Raw genomic sequence first — 23,045 nt, 5'->3', positions numbered from 1 at the left:
ATATAATTTTAAATACACAAATATAAATAACAGAAATACTGCTCGCTACTGGTTTACTGGCTACTACTATTTCTCTCCTTCCCGTCCTCTGTCTTCCTGTTACTCCTCCTCCCCCTGAGTGAGGAGTTGTACAGTCTGATGGTCTGAGGGACAAAGGAGATTTTCAGTCTGTTGGTCCTGCACTTGGAGCAGCCTGTGGCTGAAGAGGTTTCTCTGGTTGCTGATGACGGTTTGCAGAGGGTGACTGAAGTGCGGATGTAATTAAACGTTTTATGGAACTGACTTCAGCTTTACATAAATAACATCTGTTTTATCATTTTACAAATATACGACTCCAACTGTGAAAAAGAATTATCTTTCATTTTCAAATAATACTTATGTCTGAGCAGTGACAGTGGCAGTTCTGCTGAAAATCTCAGGAAAATAATAATAATAGTAAAAAAATTCAGAGTTGACATGTTTTCCAACAGGACTAATTTTCCTTTGGTTTTATAAGTAATTGTTAACGGTATACACTGAACATCATGTGTTGTAGTCTGACAGTTTTACTTTAGTACTCCTTATTTGTATTACATTAGTTTATCAGAATCACATTGTGACAAGGGTAAGTTCTTAAACAAACACTGGACATTGTTCCCACAGCTCTTACCACCAGCAAGAGCACTGATGCAGATAATGAAAATTTTACCATTCTATATCCAGACTGTACAGGTTACATCTCCCTGCAGAAAGAGAAAGACAAGTCAGACATCCGACAGCGTGCATGCTGCATAAATTACAACAAAATAACAAAGGACAATCAAGTGATGGATGGAGATGGAAGTATGGAACAGACACACACCCACAGACCCAAAAGGATAAAAGAAAGACCAAAATGGGACAATAAGACTCAATATTTGCTGTCGTGCATTGGTTTTGCTGTGGGACTGGGAAATGTGTGGAGATTTTCATATTTGTGTCAAACCTATGGTGGAGGTAAGAGTGTTTTAACAAAGTTCAACTTTAACAGCTTTTCTAAGAGCAAGAATAAGCCAGTTTGGCAGTAAGAGGGTTTAATTTGCATCTCAAAATGAACAAAGCATTTGTGTGTTTTCCAGTAACTCTTGATATTAAAAGAGAAATTCATCATTATACATATGAAATAATGACATTGTTCATAAAAAACATGTCAGTTGACAGTGGCTAAAAATTATGTTTGTGTGGTTTAAGTTCAAAAATGTTTTTATTTTGTACAATTTCAACTGTGAAAAAAAAATCTAAGTCCGTGTTTAATAATTGCATTTAAAATATGAATAGAGTTTCAAATATAAAAGCACAATTCCTTCATACATCCTTTAAAAATCTGTTCTGTTATATTTTGTTAGAAATTCTCTTCATTATTTTTATTATTTTATGTTGGGAAAGTGTAGTGACACGGACCCACAACAGGGGGCGTAAATGAACGGACAATGGAAGGAGTCAAATTATAACACTTTACTGTTGTGAATATCACAACCAAACACAGCAGATTCAGAATGTGCAACAGTCAATTAATAAAGGTGTCGTGTGGGCAGGCTCGACGATAGGAGACGCCCGTCTGGAAACGAACCGGAACCACACGATTTCCACCGCCACCTGAACCCGAGGAATACTGGAGCCGCCAAGTCCCGGAGTCCCCAGGTGGCCACCTTCCCGGCGTGTCGGATCTGGTACTGCTGGCAGAAAGCAAAAGACAGTCAAAGGGTGGGTGGGTGAACACCCAGTAACAATGGTGGGAATGCCACCTCCACCTCTCACTCAACACGTTGCAGCGGTCTCAGATGAAAAGGAGCGCCGTCTTGCACAGCCTCCGCAAAAACGACCGGTTCTCCTGCAAACACTCACAATAACAGATTTATAAATCTCACAAAAAGGGCGGAGAGTATTACCTCCAGATGAAGATGATATCTCGGCAGTTTGGTGGAGGTGTCTTCCTGCTTTTATACCAGATGTGTTGATTAGTGACAGCTGTCACGGATGATGGGTGACAGCTGTCACCACGGCTTGTTCCTGAGGCGGCAGCGCCCTCTCGTGCCTGAAGCCCGCACTTCAGGCAGGGTGCCTTCTGGTGGTGGGCCAGCAGTACCTCCTCTTCAGCGGCCCACACAACAGGACCCCCCCCTCAACGGGCGCCTCCTGGCGCCCGACCAGGCTTGTCCGGGTGGCGACGATAGAAATCGGCCAGGAGGGCCGGGTCCAGGATGAAGCTCCTCTTCACCCAGGAGCGTTCTTCGGGTCCATACCCCTCCCAGTCCACCAAATACTGGAAACCCCGGCCCATTCGACGGACGTCCAAGAGCCGGCGAACTGTCCAAGCCGGCTCCCCGTCGATAATACGGGCAGGAGGCGGCACTGGACCGGGTGCACAGAGGGGCGAGGTGTGATGCGGTTTTATCCTGGAGACATGAAAGACCGGATGGATCCGCAGTGAGGCCGGGAGTTGGAGCCTCACTGCGGTAGGACTGAGGACCTTGAGGATGGGGAAGGGTCCAATGAATCGGTCTTTTAATTTGGGGGACTCGACCTGGAGTGGAATGTCCTTGGTGGAAAGCCATACCTCCTGCCCGGGCTGGTATGCGGGGGCCGGGGACCGTCGACGGTCTGCATGGGCTTTAGCCCTTGTCCGGGCCCTCAACAAGGCCGAACGGGCGGTGCGCCACACCCGACGGCATCTCCGCAGATGGGCCTGGACCGAGGGCACACCGACCTCTCCCTCCACCAAAGGAAACAAAGGGGGCTGGTACCCCAGACACACCTCGAACGGGGAGAGGCCGGTGGCAGAGGACACCTGGCTGTTATGAGCGTACTCGATCCAGGCCAGATGTTCACTCCAAGCCGTCGGGTGTGCGGAGGTCGTGCACCTGAGGGCCTGCTCCAACTCCTGGTTGGCCCGTTCGACCTGTCCGTTAGTCTGCGGGTGATACCCAGACGAGAGGCTTACAGTGGCCCCCAGTTCCCGGCAGAAACTTCTCCACACCTGCGAGGAGAACTGGGGACAGCGATCCGAAACGATGTCTGTTGGTATCCCATGCAGCCGGACAACATGGTGGATGAGGAGATCCGCCGTCTCCTGGGCCGACGGGAGCTTCGGGAGGGCCACGAAGTGGGCCGCCTTGGAGAAACGGTCCACTATCGTGAGTATGGTGGTGTGTCCCCGGGACGGCGGGAGGCCCGTGACAAAATCCAGGCTGATGTGGGACCAGGGGCGGTGAGGCACAGGAAGTGGCTGTAGAAGTCCCTGTGCCTTCTGGTGGTCAGCCTTGCCCCTGGCACAGGTGGTGCAGGCCTGGATGTAAGCCCAGACATCAGTCTCCAGGGACGCCCACCAGAAGCGCTGCCGGACTACTGCCACGGTCCTACGCACCCCTGGGTGGCAGGAGAGTTTGGACCCGTGACAGAAGTCCAGGACGGCAGCCCTGGCCTCTGGTGGGACGTATAGTCTGTTCTTCGGTCCTGTTCCGGGATCCGGGATCCGGGCTCCGTGCCAGGGCCTCCCGGACGGTCTTCTCCACATCCCAGGTCAGAGCAGCCACGATAGTGGACTCCGGGAGAATGGGTTCCGGTTGATCCAACAGCTCGGTCTTGACTTCCTGTTCATGCACCCGGGACAGGGCATTCGATCTCTGGTTTTTGGTCCCGGGGCGGTAGGTGATCCGGAAGTCAAAACGGCCGAAAAACAGTGACCAGCGGGCTTGCCTGGGGTTCAGTCGCTTGGCGGTCCTGATATACTCCAGGTTCCGGTGGTCAGTGAAAACCGTGAAAGGCACTGACGCTCCCTCCAGCAGGTGTCTCCACTCCTCAAGGGCCTCTTTCACCGCAAGGAGCTCTCGATTGCCCACGTCATAGTTCCGCTCTGCTGGGGTCAACCTGCGGGAAAAATAGGCACACGGGTGAAGAACCTTATCGGTTTCTCCGCTCTGGGATAGCACGGCTCCTATCCCTGAGTCAGAGGCGTCCACTTCAACCACAAACTGGCGACCAGGATTGGGCTGCACCAAGACCGGTGCAGTCGAGAACTGGCGTTTCAACTCCCTAAACGCGGCTTCGCACCGATCCGACCAGGTGAAGGGAACTTTTGGTGAGGTCAGGGCCGTCAGGGGGCTAACAACCTGACTATACCCCTTAATGAACCTCCTGTAGAAATTTGCGAAGCCGAGGAACTGTTGCAGCTTCCTACGGCTTGTAGGTTGGGGCCAGTCTCTCACCGCTGCGACCTTGGCCGGATCTGGGGCGACGGAGTTGGAGGAGATGATAAACCCCAGGAAGGACAAAGAAGTGCGGTGAAACTCACACTTCTCGCCCTTCACAAACAACCGGTTCTCCAACAACCGCTGCAGGACCTGACGTACATGCCGTACATGGGTCTCAGGGTCCGGAGAAAAGATGAGTATATCATCCAGATATACGAAGACGAATCGCTGCAGGAAGTCCCGCAAGACGTCATTAACCAAAGCTTGGAATGTCGCGGGGGCGTTAGTGAGGCCGAACGGCATGACCAGGTACTCAAAATGACCTAACGGGGTGTTAAATGCCGTCTTCCATTTGTCTCCCTTCCGGATCCGAACTAGGTGGTATGCGTTCCTAAGATCCAACTTTGTGAAGATTTTGGCTCCATGCAGGGGGGTGAACACTGAATCCAACAAAGGCAACGGGTATCGGTTGCGAACCGTGATCTCGTTCAGCCCCCGATAATCAATGCATGGACGAAGACCGCCATTGTTTTTTCCCACAAAAAAGAAACCCGCTCCCATCGGAGAGGTGGAGTTACGGATCAACCCGGCAGCTAAGGAGTCCCGGATGTAGGTCTCCATCGATTCGCGCTCAGGTCGGGAGAGGTTGTACAGCCTGCTGGACGGGAACTCCACGCCTGGCAACAAATCGATGGCACAATCATATGGATGGTGCGGGGGAAGAGTGAGTGCCCGATCCTTGCTAAAAACGTCAGCAAGATCGTGGTACTCAACCGGCACCGCCGACAGATTGGGGGGTACTTGGACCTGCTCCTTAGCCTGGGAACCGGGAGGAACCGAGGATCCCAAACACATCCGATGGCAGGTTTCGCTCCACTGTACCACCACCCCGGACGGCCAATCAATCCGGGGATTGTGTTTCAACATCCAGGGGAACCCCAGAATCACACGGGAGGTAGAAGGAGTCACAAAAAACTCAATCTCCTCCCTATGATTCCCTGACACTACCAGAGTTACTGGTGGTGTCTTGTGTGTGAGTAAAGGGAGTAGGGTGCCATCTAGTGCTCGCACCTGCAATGGTGTAGGTAGCGCCACCAGAGGGAGCCCTACCTCCCTGGCCCATCTGCTGTCTAACAGATTCCCTTCTGACCCTGTGTCTACCAGTGCTGGGGCCTGAAGGGTTAAATCCCCACTAAGGATTGTAACTGGGAGTCGTGCGGCAATATGTGTGTGTCCCACGTGAATTTTTTGGCCCACCCTAAGCCCAGTCTCTAGGGGCGGGCGTTGGTGTTTAACCGTTCGGGGCAATCGCTCAATTGATGCTCCATTGAGCCACAAACAAAACACGCCCCGCTTGGAAACCTCCTCTGTCTATTAGGTGGTCTAAATGTGGCCCTGCTCGTGTCCATAGCTTCGTCAGCAGGGGGAGCTGTCGCCCCATGGGACGTAGAGGCCAGGGAGCGTGGGAAGGGCGGACCTTTCTCGGACACGGAAGGAAGAGGGACGGCGCGCGCCCGGCCACGTCCTTCGTCTCGTTCCCGACGGCGTTCCTCCAACCGATTGTCTAACCGTATAACGAGATCAATAAGCCCATCTAATTCCCGCGGTTCATCCTTGGCCACTAGGTGCTCCTTTAGGACTGACGACAGTCCGTTTACAAAGGCGGCGTGGAGCGCAGCGTTATTCCAGCCGGACCTCGCAGCCGCGATGCGGAAGTCGACTGCATAAGCGGCTGTGCTCCGGCGTCCCTGTCTCATCGACAGCAGCACGGTTGAAGCGGTCTCTCCCCTGTTAGGGTGATCAAACACAGTTCTGAACTCCCGCACAAACCCAGTGTATGTGTGAAGGAGCCGTGAATTTTGCTCCCAAAGCGCCATAGCCCAAGCGCGTGCCTCTCCCCGAAGCAGAGTGATCACAAAAGCTATTTTGCTTGTGTCTGACGTGTACATGACGGGACGTTGTGCGAAGACGAGCGAACACTGCATAAGAAAGTCCGCGCACGTCTCCACACAACCTCCGTACGGCTCAGGAGGGCTTATGTATGCTTCAGGGGATGGTGGGAGGGGTTGTTGAACCACCACTGGAACATTAATATCTAGCACAGGATCGACAGGAGGAGGAGCTGCAGCAGCACCCTGAGCGCTCGCCGCCACTTGCGCGGAGAGAGCCTCCACCCTGCGGTTCAGGAGGATGTTTTGCTCGGCTATTTGATCCATTCGAGCCGTAAAGGTGGTGAGAATATGCTGTAGCTCACCAATCACGCCTCCTGCAGATGCCTGCGCTCCCTGCTCTCCCATTGGTTGTTCAACAGCCTGGTGACGCCCCTCGGAGTCCATGACGCTGGCCGAGATATCCTGTTGGGAAAGTGTAGTGACACGGACCCACAACAGGGGGCGTAAATGAACGGACAATGGAAGGAGTCAAATTATAACACTTTACTGTTGTGAATATCACAACCAAACACAGCAGATTCAGAATGTGCAACAGTCAATTAATAAAGGTGTCGTGTGGGCAGGCTCGACGATAGGAGACGCCCGTCTGGAAACGAACCAGAACCACATGATTTCCACAGCCACCTGAACCCGAGGAATACTGGAGCCGCCAAGTCCCGGAGTCCCCAGGTGGCCACCTTCCCGGCGTGTCGGATCTGGTACTGCTGGCAGAAAGCAAAAGACAGTCAAAGGGTGGGTGTGTAAACACCCAGTAACAATGGTGGGAATGCCACCTCCACCTCTCACTCAACACGTTGCAGCGGTCTCAGATGAAAAGGAGCGCCGTCTTGCACAGCCTCCGCAAAAACGACCGGTTCTCCTGCAAACACTCACAATAACAGATTTATAAATCTCACAAAAAGGGCGGAGAGTATTACCTCCAGATGAAGATGATATCTCGGCAGTTTGGTGGAGGTGTCTTCCTGCTTTTATACCAGATGTGTTGATTAGTGACAGCTGTCACGGATGATGGGTGACAGCTGTCACCACGGCTTGTTCCTGAGGCGGCAGCGCCCTCTCGTGCCTGAAGCCCGCACTTCAGGCAGGGCGCCTTCTGGTGGTGGGCCAGCAGTACCTCCTCTTCAGCGGCCCACACAACAATTTTATTTTATTTATTTATCTGATGAGTGCCATTCGGTGTGCATGTTTACTTTTCTACTAAAGGTGACCCCACATATAGCGCATGTGACTGGAGTCATTGGGCCTCATGTATCAACGTTGCGTACGGCGATATCTGAGTGTACGATAGTGCCTATCTTGGCTTTCAGTGCTTACCAGTCGAGTGAGTATAAGAGAAATTGTGGAGAGCTGGGCATGTCCCAACTTGTCCCCTGGCACTCCGAAACGGTGGTGTTCCTTTGTCTCACTCCACCAGCGAATCCGTCGTGATGTGCGAAGCCTCCGCGCGGCTTTCTATGACAAAATCTCTTGTTTAAAGTGAAATCTGCCGGAAAATGGCTGATGTCCAGCTCTTGTGATAACCAGAGAAATTACACACGACGGTGCCGGCTCCACACAGCGATCCGTTTAGAAATGATGTGGTGGTTTCTGCCTCTCGATGGTGGCTCGGAGCGTAGTAACACTCCTTATTCTCTGTGAAGCCTGTAAAATTTTCACCGAAAGCCAGATACATTTTTCGAATGGTTTCCAGCTGCCTGTCTCTAACAGTTTCTGAAAAAATTCTGATGGAAAAAAAAGCCCAAATCATTCCGCCATTTCCTCGCAATGAAAGAACGACGAGAGGGGTGGACCTTTGCTCACTCAAAACCTGCCCACAGGCGAATGACGCAACCGACAGGCGTGAAAAAACCCACGCATGCGCATGAAGGTTCAAGCTTGGCTGATGTAAAAACATATGAATCAAATCCATATATTTTTTGCATAAAATAAAAAGCTCGGATTCTTTTCTCACAGACCTCGTATATATATATATATATATATATATATATATATATATATATACGAGGTCTGTCCATAAAGTATAGGTCCTTTTTATTTTTTTCAAAAACTATATGGATTTCATTCATATGTTTTTACGTCAGACATGCTTGAACCCTCGTGCGCATGCGTGAGTTTTTCCACGCCTGTCGGTGACGTCATTCGCCTGTGAGCACTCCTTGTGGGAGGAGTCGTCCAGCCCCTCGTCGGAATTCCTTTGTCTGAGAAGTTGCTGAGAGACTGGCACTTTGTTTGATCAAAATTTTTTCTAAACCTGTGAGACACATCGAAGTGGACATGGTTCGAAAAATTAAGCTGGTTTTCAGTGAAAATTTTAACGGCTGATGAGAGATTTTGAGGTGATACTGTCGCTTTAAGGACTTCCCACGGTGCGAGACGTCGCGCAGCGCTCTCAGGCGGCGTCATCAGCCTGTTTCAAGCTGAAAACCTCCACATTTCAGGCTCTATTGATCCAGAACGTCGTGTGAGAACAGAGAAGTTTCAGAAGAAGTCGGTTTCAGCATTTTATCCGGATATTCCACTGTTAAAGGAGATTTTTTTTAATGAAAGACGTGCGGACGGGTCCGCGAGTCAGCTCGCAGCCGCCGCGACGCTCCCCCACAGGAAAAACACCTCTGTTGGAAGCCTTAAGGACAAGTTGGAACATGTCCAGCTGTTAAACAATTTCTCATATACTCACTCCACTGAAAGCCATCAAAAGCCGCCTGGATTTTACAAATGGTTATCAACACGGAGGTGTTTTTCCTATGCCGCCGCACCGCGTCGGCTGCGTCCCGACGCGCGGACCCGTCCGCACGTCTTTCATTAAAAAAATCTCCTTTAACAGTGGAATATCCGGATAAAATGCTGAAACCAACTTCTTCTGAAACTTCTCTGTTCTCTCACGACATCCTGGATCAATAGAGCCTGAAATGTGGAGGTTTTCAGCTTGAAACAGGCTGATGACGCCGCCTGAGAGCGCTGAGCGACGTCTCGCACCGTGGGAAGTCCTTAAAGCGACAGTATCACCTCCAAATCTCTCATCAGCCGTTAAAATTTTCACTGAAAACCAGCTTAATTTTTCGAACCATGTCCACTTCGATGTGTCTCACAGGTTTAGAAAAAAATTTGATCAAACAAAGCGCCAGTCTCTCAGCAACTTCTCAGACAAAGGAATTCCGACGAGGGGCTGGACGACTCCTCCCACAAGGAGTGCTCACAGGCGAATGACGTCACCGACAGGCGTGGAAAAACTCACGCATGCGCACGAGGGTTCACGCATGACTGACGTAAAGACATATGAATGAAATCCATATAGTTTTTGAAAAAAATAAAAGGACCTATACTTTATGGACAGCCCTCGTATATATATATATATGGCTGGGAGCCATTGAACAAGTTCATACAATGAAATATGTGTTTATATATATTTTATCATTATTATATTTATATTGGTGTGCAGCCATTCTGCGCTGTGCACTCCTGATCCTGTCAGAAACTAGGAAGGGAAGGTCCTGAGTAGCACTTGCCTGCAAGACCATTTAGCAACACCATGAGCAGTGTGCATGTTTCTATGTGTACAACCGGAGTTGCATCAGTTACTGCATACACTTGACTCAAATCCCAACACAGAACTCTGCTTGATCTGAGGCTGGGAGTACTTGAAAGCAAAAAAATTAAAAAAATCCACATATTTGCATAGCAATTCCATCTAGGAACCAGACTGTGTGAGAAACATGAAGGCAACGGTACAACATTCTAAAAGAGAACAGCGCCACCTGAAGGAGAGCAGTATCTAATTTGACTGTGTTATTTGTTTTTAGTTGTTGCATCTTTTGTATTGTTGAGTCTGTATACTGTAAAATCAAACATGCTGTTCAACTCAGAAATAAGAGTGAAAGGGCTGCCTTAAAATTTTGAGTTGAACAACAAGATTGATTTTACAGTATCAGTTCCCCCCAAAGAAACTCCTCTGGAGCCACCACTGCAGACCTGTCAAACATAAGTCATTTGGGAGATTTAAAAGCATAAACAGTCAGATCTGGCAGTAATTTAGATTTTCCTGGCTGTGTGTTTTCTGTTAATAAATATGATAAAACCGTGATGATGATAAAATTCCAGTGATAAGAACCTGAATGACGTTCAACCACACAATCAGTTCTTAGCTGAACTCAGGTCTCTCACTGAAAAGGTTTGTCGGTTTTTGTACAATTTTGACTGTTTTTAGCATTATTTACAATTGTTCTTTGCATTCCAAGGTGCGTTTCTGATTCCTTATCTCTTCGCCTTGGTGTTTGAGGGTCTTCCTCTGCTGCACATGGAATTGGCCATTGGACAACGGCTCCGCACTGGAAGCATCGGAGTGTGGAATTCTATCTCCCCATATCTAGGAGGTTTAGGTGAGAAACTTTGGCATCCATTCACTTTTTTAAAATTGACCCTACTGGGTAATAGTACATGTAAGCATGAAGACAGTGAGCGCTGCCACAATGACCTTGACCTTCACCCAAATGACTGGCATCTGGCTGGCTTTGCCAGGGTAATTCTGGAATCTACCAAGGTGGGCACAATGCAAAGTTTGGTAGAAATCAGCAAACGGATGTGGGAGGAGTAAGCCAGCAAACATAACGGCAGACATGACCTTAACCCCAGTGACTGACCTTTGGCAGATTTGACCTCGCCTGCACAATTCCAGAATCCACTTCTACATGTGTGATAAGTTTTGTGTAAATGGAAGAGAAAAACAAACTGTGACCTTTGACACAGGAGTGGCTTCCTTGATGGTGTCCTTCCTAGTTGGCCTGTTCTACAACATGATCCTGGCCTGGATCCTCTGGTACTTCTTCCACTCTTTTCAAAGTCCACTTCCCTGGAGAGACTGTCCCGTAAACCTAAACCGTACTGGTAAATTATTAAACCATGCATGCTTGCACGCATGCACTCATGCACGCTGTCATTACAATTGATAGGTTGAAAGTTTCCAGTATTCATGACACAAATGATTTCTTTGATAGGTTATGTGAGTGAATGTGAAAAGAGTTCACCTGTGAACTATTTTTGGTATCATACGACGCTGAACATCACACCAAACATCGAGACAAGCGGGTCCTTGCAGTGGTGGCTCGTGCTGTGTCTCGCATCTGCTTGGTGTATTGTTTACATCTGCTTCATTCGAGGGATCGAGACCATTGGAAAGGTGACTTCACTTTATTTTCTATTAAAAAAATAATTAACTATAGTCCCGAAATGTAACACCTCAGGCAAGGAATGTGCTCTCCCGGACAAATGTCAATGAGTGTAGAACTCTGCAACAGCCAGCCAGTAGTCCACTCTTCTATGAGTCACATTTCTGTTCTATTTGTTACCATGTGGTATTTGGAACAAGGTCGCCCCCTATGAAAACATGTTTTGATCCTCACAAAATCCTGCACATTCACAGATCTGATCACTATCAACATGCCTGAAATTTTTAATAAAGATCCATGTGATATGTCCTGATAAATAAATGAAACTGTAAATCTAATAAATAAATAAAGCCCAATCTCCACTTGATCTGAATGTCCTTCAAAATAAAAGGAAAAGTTTTTAAAAACAACTTTAGACTAAATTTAAAACACAATAATCAGCTCTCACTCAGTGCCCAACTCACCTTCGATGATTAAATTCTAAGACAAAAAAAAAAAAGTATTTTTGTCCACAAACTTATATATATATATATAAAAAAAACTAAGTACATGGGCATCAGTAGTGTAACTACAGCAAACCAACCCAAACCATGTTTCCAAACTGTAAAAACTATATGTTGTCATTATTAATGAATTCTGGCATTTTATAACATCATATATTCTGGGTAGACTAATTTACTTTAATTAGTTTCTAAACAAAAATTTCTCCAAAAATTATTTCTGGGAAACAAAACAATCACTAAAGTGAGTTTAGAAATCAGTCGCTAACATTGGTTTAAGGTTATATAAGTGAATTTATCCTCTCATTGGTTCTTCCCTGATTTATGCTCCACTGCTCCACCAAATTTTATGAAAATTTGCCATGTAGTTTTTGTGTAATTCAGACACACACTCATGAAAACATAACCCCCTTTGCAGAGTTTATTTAGGAAAATAAATTTGCAGTTTCCTTGCTGTCAGCAATGAGATACAGTAAGCTGCACATATACAGTACAAAATAATATACAAGGAGTGTTCAAAAAGTATCCAATCTTTGGCAATGAAAAACACAATTACTTACCTAGGGGTCTGAAATCCTAATCCCCTTCAAAGCAGTCTACTTGGGACTGCACACAGTTCTCCCAGTGGTTCTGCCATTGTTGGAAGCATTTCTGGAGGGCCTTTTTTGGAATGGTGTCCAGGTGGGCCATCTTATTCCACATGATGTCTTCTCACAATTCAAATCACATCCCTTTTAGTGTTGTTTTGATGTAAAGGAACAGCCAAAAATCAGAGGGAGCCATGTCAAGACCTCCCAAAATTACACTTTATTAATGTTTTAGCTCTCTGGTGTGTACTCATGATGCACCACCCCACAGGAGCAAAATAAATAAATAAATAAATAAAAATGTGCTGTGCAGGCAGGAAAAAAATTATGCATGTTCCAGAAGTTTCTCTACATCTCCTCATCAAACAATAACTTGCAAGCATAATTTGTTTCTGTGGGTTAAAATAAGGCTGGATACTTTTTGAATGCACCTGGTATTAGTGGTAGTAAAGCCTCTACATGACATGCAAATACATGTTTCAAATGTGTGATAAATATTTTATCTTTATGGTTTTTTTTAATAGGCCATTTATATCACCGCTACATTCCCGTATGTTGTTTTAACCATCTTCCTGATCAGAGCCTTGACTCTGCCTGGAGCAGCTGACGGTTTAGTGCATCTGTTCACTCCAAATGTAAGTTTGTCATCATAGTTTTTTTTTTTTTTTTAATGAACAGTTTCATGATATTTAACTGAAACTGATATAACGATGACAGTGGGAAACGCTGAAGAATCCTAACGTTTGGTTGGATGCTGCCACTCAGATCTTTTTCTCTTTGTCGTTGGCCTTTGGGGGACTTATAGCGTTTTCCAGTTATAACCCTCAAAAGTAAGAAAACACAAAGAAACAAATTCATAAAAGGCTGCATAAAGTCAACCAAAAAGAGAAACCTACTGATGCTGTATCTTTGCAGGAATAATTGTGAAACAGACGCTCTGATTGTTGGGTGTGTCAACAGTTTCACCTCCATATACGCATCAATTCCTGTTTTTGCTATTCTTGGATTTAAAGCAAATGCGAACTACATTGAGTGCCAGAAAATGTAAGTAACACAGAAATACTGTTGTTAAGTCTTTCAGTGGAACATCATTTAATAATTATGTAGTGTTGCTGATTATTTTGCAATAATTTATAAGGACACAAATAATGCAATTGTTGCAAGTATATTTTACTTACATAATGCATCAAAAGTATTTGATTTACAATATCAAATAAGAAAATGTGTTGTATGACTTTGTAATTTGAAATGACAAAGTATCATGTTAAAAATGCATATTTCTGCATTATTGAATAATTTGATAATTATTATCAGCAGCAATGTTTATAAGTACATTATATAAAATTAAATGTTATATTTAATGAAAGTACTTTTTCTAGGTTGATTAAATGGGAAACACAATTTCTAACCAATTGTTGTAATTAATTGCATATTAGGTTTTCATTTAAACAACCGAGTTTTGTCAGACTGGTTGACATAACTAGATTAAGTAAATACAATATTTCATTTTTATTGTGTAGAATCATACAAACTATCTGATTGACTTTGCCTTTAACTTTTAGAAACATCCTTAAATTGACAAACGAGTTTAACATTGGGGATGAAAACATAACTCTTGAAAATTATGATGACTGGCTGAACCATCTAAATGCAACTGATCCTTCAGAGGTCCAACATCTAAATCTCATGACTTGTGACCTACAGACTTTCCTAGACCAGGTATAGTACATTCTCAAAAGATGACATTTTGTTGAAGAGGTTTTTGTGATCTTTGGTATGATGTATCATGTTGTAGAGTGCCTCCGGCACTGGGCTGGCATTCATTCTGTTCACTGAGGTCGTGATAAACATGCCAGGCTCCCAGGTGTGGGCAGTACTCTTCTTTGTCATGCTGTTCAGCTTGGGCCTCTCATCTATGTTTGGGACACTAGAGGGAGTCCTCACACCTCTGCTTGACCTGCACATGGTACCAGCCTGGCTTCCTAAAGAGATTTTAACAGGTAAGCTCATACAATAGATATTTCATCTACTATGACATGTTCAGCATTTTTAACAGTCGATCTCTGTTTTTATTGTAATAGTGCTATATATATATAGTTTTGTGTTTGTTTTGTTATATGTTTAGTTCTCTTAATTTTTGTAAAATGTTCTTTTAGCTTATTATTAGATGTTTTTTTTGTAAATTTTGCTCTAATTCAGTTTTAACTGTAAAGCAAATGTAATAAACTCAAACTCATATCTTTTACATGCTTGAAAGTTTTTTAGGACATCAATAAATAAATAAATAAAACCAAAATGCAGGCTTTTTATATTAAAAATATGAAATTATATAAAATCTAAAAAAATATGCCTTTTTAACTCACAGTGTAAAGTAATTTCTACATCATGAATTAAAATAAATAAAAATATAAAAGTCAAAATGATGGTGTGCATAGGTAAGTGCACCCTTTAGTATAACACATATAAACAATTACTTTTACATCCAGTCTTCTTCAGACAAATCATTGAATGGATACATGAACATTTCCAAGACATTGATTATGTCTTGGACTTTATTTATATCAGTTATGAAGAAATAGAAACCGTATGGTACTCTATGGTAAATCTGTGTGTGTGTGTGTGTGTGTGTGTGTGTGTGTGTGTGTGTGTGTGTGTGTGTGTGTGTGTGTGTGTGTGTGTGTGTGTGTGTGTGTGTGTGTGTGTGTGTGTGTGGAGTAGACAGTTCTCAAAAAGTAAGGCAACATAAAAGGAGACAAGTGAGGAAACCACCAAGACACTCAGATAACGCTGAAGAAGTTATATGTGTCTGTGGCTGCAACTGGAGAAATTGTGCATAGTGCAGGTTTTGCACTATACGAAAGTTTAGCACATATAATTACTGTTATTATTTTGTAAATATTTTTCTGTTATATGTGTATTCCTCCACCAAAGTCAAAAATGTCCATGCTGGCAGTATTAAATAATATGGCTCACCAAAATGTTTAGTGGGTTTATATTCCATATCAAGCTCAAACTATTGGCCTAAATGGCCTAAACAAATAAGAAAATAAATCCATAGCCAAATATTCCTCAAAATATCTGAGTTTTGATCGAGATTACACCTTAAAATTTTAGCAAGATTGATTAAAAAAAATCACAACATACATCTAAAAACAATTAAACAATGCCAAAAAAGAGAAATTTGTTCACTAGTTTTTTGACAAATTCTGCTGACAAACTTTGAAAGAGACACTGATGACAAAATTACCCCAGTGCAAGTAACAAATATCAACAGGCGAAAGTAGCCAACAAGACTGATGAGTGTTTTTTTAATAACAGTCATTTAGCATAAAACTGCCAGATGTAAGAAAGGATTTCTGACTATTTTTGCTGAAGCTCAGTCATCTTTTAATAAATAAGGCCTCTTAATTGTATGCTTCAGGGTTGATGTGCCTGACTTCCTTTACTTTGGCCCTGATCTTTACTCTGGGTTCTGGAAATTACTGGTTAGAAATCTTCAACATCTACGTGGGATCAATACCTCTGCTTATCATCGCCTTCTTTGAGATGATCAGTGTGGCTTACATCTATGGAATCAACAGGTGATATTTAAATCCATCTGTGCACACAGAGTTATCCATCCGTTTTCTGAACCCGCTTATTCAAGTTAAAGGTCATGGGGGGAGTTGAGCATGTCTCAGCGGTCATTCGTCGAAAGGCGGTGTACACCCTAGACAGCCTGCCAGCCTATCACAGAGCAGTCACATACAGACAGACAAACTCATTCAAACTCTCTCTCACACCTGTGGTTCATATTTGGAAATGAGAGGAAGCACCTGGAGGGAACCCACACAAACACAGAGAGGACATGCAAACCCTACATTCCGTGTTTAACTAATTTATCCAAACATCCACAGGTTTAATGATGACATTGAATTCATGACGGGACAGAGACCGAACATCTTCTGGCAGGCCACTTGGCGCTTCATCAGCCCTTTCATGCTTCTGGTGGTTTTTGTGGGATACGTTGTGATTGAGGCTGAAAACCGACCAACGTATAACACCTGGAATCCGGACTATGTAAGGCAAACTTTATGGTTACTTTATCACAGCATGTGCAGAAATGATTTAAGGGCAAATTATTTAAACAACCTTAGCAATAAATCCTCTGGGTGCTCCACTCACTGTGTTGTACAGCACAAATGAAGAGAACATATTTAGCTGGAGGGAATTCCATGATGAATATTTTATTTTTTCCGCTGTCTGCTGGAGGGCATGTGTGTGCACATGCATGAGCTTTTGAAAAGATCTGAGGTTACCTTTGATGGCGGGTGATGTACACACGTAGCATGCACACTGACATCTGTGAGATGTCTTGTAAATCACTTCAGACGTGTTATCTGGTTACAAGAACAACATTTTTAGTTTTAGAAGTGTTTATTTCTTGCGGCTTTTACATAATATATGAAAAATGTGTTATATTTACACAGAAATGCAGCTGTTTTGGATCTTTTTCTGCCATGTTGGATTAACAGCCAGAGAAAGACCAGCCAGTGATGTCATTGTGCCTCTCTACTCTGATTGGCTGTCACCGTGTGCTTCCCAGAATCTCTCAAGCAAGTCTGGGAAAGCCCCCAGTGATCTGTGATGTTACTGTCATGGACTCTATGGGCCCCTTTGCACATAGTACGAATAAGTACAACTCAGGGTGACTCACGGCGGAACAGCTCATATGAGCAAACCACGCGAACATTGAGTCAACGGGCAGGCATGCACAATGATGCTGCGACTGTTCGGGCAACAATAAAATAAAATCCAGCTGTACAATTAGTGAATATCACTGGCTTGATATAAATAAAACATAAAAGGGGAAGCAATACAGAACCCTGTGGTTAAATATCCCTGGTTAAATAAAAAAAAATTCACTCACGGGATTCAAACCCATAAGCTCTGATTACCAGACAGAAACTTTACCACTGCATTACCATCAATGGCCTGTAATCAGTGTGGAAAAATGCCTGAAATCAACAAGGACATGGACGAGATGCACTGTGTCCAGCCGCTGCAGCCCGGTGGAAAGGCGAAAGATGTTTAATATATTTCCACATCAGCCAACAGGCAGAGACATGCACCTCACAGAGAAATGTTGTAAGTTCATGTCCTTCCAAGCACGGAATGTGTCCTCCAGCTGGGAATCCAGAAGCAGAGATCTTTACAGCCGCGGCTGTGAGCAGACACGACCCCCCGCCCCCCCCTGGTCTGTTCAGCACCACAAACGTGTCACTCTGTGTTATGTGGCTATTCATTTTTATTATTTGTTATGTAATTGCGTATGTAGGTATTGTCATAATTATTTGGCGGTGGTTTCTGTGTTTTTAATGTGTGCACTGAGCTGTCATCCAGCTGTCAATGTGCTGTGATCAGCTGACCGGCCCCTCTCTGTACTGTGCGTGCTCAGACCTCACTGTCCGGCCCCCATGTGATCAGATCTGTACATAAGCATTTTATGCAAGTGGGGGACAGAATTTACTACTCAGAGGAACTTTTGATTATTTTTTTCCAGACAATGGGAATTTTGAACATCGTATTATGAATCCCCATTTAATAAATAAAATTATAGTGGTGCCAAAGAAAATTCTTTTTATGCCTTACGTAAAAAGCTTAGTGACCCTATACCTTTATTAGAAACTGGTATTTTTAAAAGAATGCGCCAAGCTGGATTCAAACGTTGTCCACTGCCTTTTTGTAGAGCAGCCTGCTTGACTGTCATTCAGTCCTTTCTAAACTAATTTTTGAACAAAGAATTTTGTGCTAATGAAGCAATCATCCGAGGTGAGTGCAGCACTCAGAATGTTGTGATTACTGGGGTTGTAAAACATTATGAACTCATCAATGTGACTTTCCACTACTTTTACTCTGCAGGAGTACTTCCCACTAGCTGATGCCCTGAATTATCCCCAGTGGGTTTTTGCCATCTGTGTGCTTTTATCTGTCCTCCCCGTGGTCTCTATTCCTTCTGTGGCGCTCTACAGATTCACTCATTTCATCAAGAAGCACATCACGGACCGACACAATCAAAACCCCTACGAAATGGATTTTTATGATTGAGATTTATAAAGCAGTAAGTAAAAATATTCATTTTGTCAAAGTGGTTGTCATTGTTATCTGTACATGGGATGAAACTTTCAATTTCATACATTTTGAGCACTTTTAATTTAATATATATATTTTTTAAACTGACAAAGATGAATGGTGAGCCTGATGGTGATATAGCCAGTAACTAGTCCAAATGGTAATGTTACCATTACCATTAGCAGCTCATTGAAATTGTAACCATCAGCTAATAAACCTAGCAAGAACCTTTTATTTTAGTGCTGGCATCTTGACCCTCTGGGATCCGAGGGGATTTTCTCAATTTTACCATGCTTCAGTAATTCTTTCTTTAAGGTACTTTCTTTTAGTATAATGTATAGTGTATAAGTATAATAAGTGTTGCACATAAAAATGTTCAGAACAATCTAAGGCTTCTGTATGTGAGAAACATATTTGTCTAGAACACTGTGTAAATTATATAATTCAACTCCAAAGATGGAAATATGAAATGTGTATTTTAGAAATTCTTCAAATATTTTGTGAACATAGATTTTTAATCATGCGGATGAACTGTTTTGGTGTTGGAAATGGGTTTACTAAAGTATTCAGGTCACAAAAGATTTTAAAACAATATCTAATACATTTTTAAAAAAGTGTTATGCAATGCAGCTGTTCCAGCTGCAGGTACAGTGAGGAAAATAAGTATTTGAGACACCCTGCGATTTTGCAAGTTCTCCCACTTAGAAATCATGGAGGGGTCTGAAATTTTCATCTTAGGTGCATGTCCACTGTGAGAGACATAATCTAAAAAAAAAAAAAAATCCGGAAATCACAATGTATGATTTTTTAATAATTTATTTGTACGTTACTGCTGCAAATAAGTATTTGAACACCTACCAACCAGCAAGAATTCTGTCTCACACAGACCTGTTAATTTTTCTTTAAGAAGTCCTCTTATTCTGCACTCTTTACCTGTATTAATTGCACCTGTTTGAACCTGTTACCTGTATAAAAGAGACCTATTCACACACTCAATCAATCACACTCCAACCTGTCCACCATAGCCAAGACCAAAGAGCTGTCTAATGACACCAGGGAGAAAACTGTAGACCTGCACAAGGCTGGGATGGACTACAGTACAACAGGCAAGCAGCTTGGAAGAAGACAACAACTGTTATGATTATTTATTAGAAAGTGGAAGAAACACAAGATGACTGTCAATCTCCCTCGGTCTGGGATTCCATGTAAGATCTCACTTTGTGGGGTAAGAATGATTCTGAGAAAGCTCAGAACTACACAGGAGGACCTGGTCAATGACCTGAAGAGAGCTGGGACCACAGTCACCAAGATTACATTAGTAACACATGATGCTGTCATGGTTTAAAATCCTGCAGGGCAGCAAGGTCCCCCTGCTCAAGCCAGCACATGTCCAGCCCCGTTTGAAGTTCACCAGTGACCATCTGGATGATCCAGAGGAGGCATGGGAGAAGGTCATGTGGTCAGATGAGACCAGAATAGAGCTTTTTGGAATCAGCTCCACTTACCATGTTTAGAGCATGAGAACAACCCCAAGAAAACCATCCCAACCGTGAAGCATGGGGGTGGAAACATCATACTCTGGGGGTGCTCTTCTGCAAAGGGGACAGGACGACTGCACCATATTGAAGGGAGGATGGATGGGGTCATGTATTGTGAGATTTTGACAAACAACCTCCTTCCCTCAGTAAAAGCATTGAAGATGGGTCATGGCTGGGTCTTCCAGCATGACAATGACCTCAAACACACAGCCAGGGCAACTAAGGAGGGGCTCCGTAAGAAGCATTTCAAGGTCTCCAGGTCCCAGTCTCCAGAACTGAACTCAATAGAAAATCTTTGGAGGGAGCTGAAACTCCAAACTTGAAAGATTTGGAGAAGATCCTTATGGATGAGTGGACCAAAATCCCTGCTGCAGTGTGTGAAAATCTGGTGAAAAACTACAGGAAATGTTTGACCTCTGTAATTACAAACAAAGGCTACTGTACCAAATATTAACATTGATTTTCACAGGTGTTCAAATACTTATTTGCAGCAGTAACATACAAATAATTAAAAAAATTATACGTTGTGATTTCCGGATTTTTATTTTTTTTTTTTTAGATTATGTCTCTCACAGTGGACATGCACCTAAGATGAAAATTTCAGACCCCTCCATGATTTCTAAGTGGGAAAACTTGCAAAATCGCAGGGTGTTCAAATACTTATTTTCCTCACTGTAACTACATGGCAGAGAGCTGGAACATTCCATCATATTATTTTTGTAAAATAATATCTATTACCTGTCTGCTGTCTGCTGCTCTTAACATATAATTTGTTTTTGGATGAATAAAATCTTTTTGTGATGAAAATTGATGTCAAAAAAGTGTCCATTGGAAAAAAAATACTGCACCATTCCTGTGTAGAACATAAAATAAATAATATGCTTTTCTACAATAACTTTCTTTGTCTGTAAGACCTAATAATAAAAAAAGTGTTTTCAGGTCATCAGGTGTTTTCAGATCATCCTTTCAGTTCACGAGCTTTTATTGGTGTGTTTGAGTGAAGATCCGCCGCTAACTCTGCAGCTGAGTGGAGCCTCTCACAGCACACAGAGAGGAGACAGACCATGTGACTTTCTCTGGCCTCCTGGACTGGCTGTGAGGTACAGATCATCTTATTGGAGACGTTCATTTGACAGATGAGAATTTGTAGTTTCAAGAAGTTGTCAAATGAAGTCTCTGTGACATCCCATCACCAATCTATTAATAGAAATATGATGAAAACTATACTTAGATGCATCCGCATGACCATGGACCCCAGAAGTTTGAGACAGAGTTAACGCTACAATCATGGACAGCGAGGTGTGAGAGCTCAGACTTGATGACTATGTCCCAATTCATTTGTTGACCACATATGTCATAAATGGCACAATTTAAAGGATTCTCAGAATGCGGCTGAAGAATGCACGTTCTAAAAAATGCACTGTTGTCTCAAAAAGAAAAAGTGATGTAACAATTTGCATAGATTTTTTTAAAGTTATTTTGACTTAACAAAAGTTATTTCAACTTAACTGGTGAAGTCTTGTTGCATTAACTAAGTTGAAATAACTTTAAAATTGTTGCATCAATTTTTCTCATTGAGACAGCAGTCCCTTTTTTTTTTTTTTAGAGTGCAGCCTTCTTTCCTCCAAAATGAAGGTTATAAGAGGTGTATCCTTCACTGACCAAACAATCCCAAGAGTCATTGTGTAATTTCATCACCCCCCCCCCCCCCCCAATAACATGGTTGGTAAATTAACCCTTTGACCCCTTAAAGCGGGTTGATGCAGCTTAAAGGGTTAAAAGAAAATAACAAAAACAGCAACTACAACAACAAAACTAAATATAACACAATGCTAAAATACCCTCGGCCATATGAGCATAAAAATAGGAAACAGTATATGACCTTTTGACTCTTAAAATAGGCCAAGCTTAGCCATCTTTGAACTTGTCCAAGGTCTGTGTCCCAAGAATGTTCCCTGTGAATTTAAAGACCCTGGCAGTAATAGGACTGGAGTTATGCTGAGCACAAACAGACGGATGAACAGACGCAAAGTCTTCACAATAACTGATGGCCATATTTTAGCCATTGGGTAACAAAAGGACCATTTAAGACTGACAAAGTGAGGAACCTTGGGGTAATTTTTGATTGTATGGTGTCCTTTGACCTCCACATTAGAAATATTACAAGGACTGCTTTCTTCCACCTGCGAAATCTAATTAATGTGCACAAGTAAAATATGAAAATAGGTAAAGAAAAATGATTACTAAACTAAGGGTTACACCCACTTTCCTTCACTTGTCGCGTGCAGCTGTCAAGTTTGTGAAGCAACAAGGGGTAGGGGCAGGGTTAAGCAAATGACGCTCTCACTACCAGATTGGTGCCACCTGCCAGATCCGTTCTACACATGAGCGTAGACAGTTTTTGATCACCAATAACTAGTATGAAGTTGTTTTTATTAATATTTCTGGCCAAAATTCTGGTTGGTCATCAAATGTTCACGCATATAAGTGTGCGCGTGTGCGGAGCAGGTCTGGCAAGTGGTACAGATCTGGTAGATGCAGATCAGATGCAATTGTAAAATGCTCCTTGGGTTAAACCATCTCATTTCAGAACAGTTGCTTCACATTCCGTGATCTGGAAAAGCCAGATCTTCGTAGAACATAGTCTTTGAAGAATGGGGCTCATGAATTGAGACACAGCTGAAATAACACCTTGGAGATATATTATCTTCTCAGCCATACCACTTCTTGGATGTTTTTCAGAATAAAAATAGCGGTCGGTCTTAACTGTGAAACCACAAATGCTACTGCCTTTTAAGAATTTCACATTACTTCATATAAGTCCTCTCTTTCTACTCCTTGTAGTTATTTTTTTCATTTGTGCATGACATTTTATTGTCTAAACAAGAATTAACATTGGGTCTGGGTGGAGGTAGGGTCGTGAATTCATGTTTTTTCTCTGGATGAACCAAAGCGAAGGGAGCGGGGGGGGGGGGGGGGGGGCAGGA

At 43.4% G+C, this 23,045-nt stretch overlaps 1 protein-coding gene across 1 annotated transcript; it reads left to right on the top strand.

Moving 5' to 3' along the window:
* The first annotated feature begins 788 nt into the window (after nt 1–788).
* On the top strand, nt 789–18,665 carry LOC117513341 (sodium-dependent neutral amino acid transporter B(0)AT3-like). Its single transcript, XM_034173565.1, has 12 exons — nt 789–975; nt 10,396–10,536; nt 10,904–11,041; nt 11,152–11,333; nt 12,934–13,044; nt 13,127–13,239; nt 13,325–13,453; nt 13,972–14,128; nt 14,205–14,409; nt 15,831–15,990; nt 16,306–16,468; nt 18,311–18,665. Exons 1-12 carry the CDS (start codon nt 807–809, stop codon nt 18,494–18,496), a joined length of 1,854 nt encoding a protein of 617 aa, XP_034029456.1. The 5' UTR covers nt 789–806; the 3' UTR covers nt 18,497–18,665.
* Nucleotides 18,666–23,045: the final 4,380 nt, after the last annotated feature.

This window comes from Thalassophryne amazonica, chromosome 7 (assembly GCF_902500255.1).
Source record: "Thalassophryne amazonica chromosome 7, fThaAma1.1, whole genome shotgun sequence".
NCBI classification, from domain to species: domain Eukaryota; kingdom Metazoa; phylum Chordata; class Actinopteri; order Batrachoidiformes; family Batrachoididae; genus Thalassophryne; species Thalassophryne amazonica.
The sequence above is the reverse complement of the archived record's forward strand: the minus strand, read 5'-3'. Positions and strand labels throughout refer to the sequence as shown.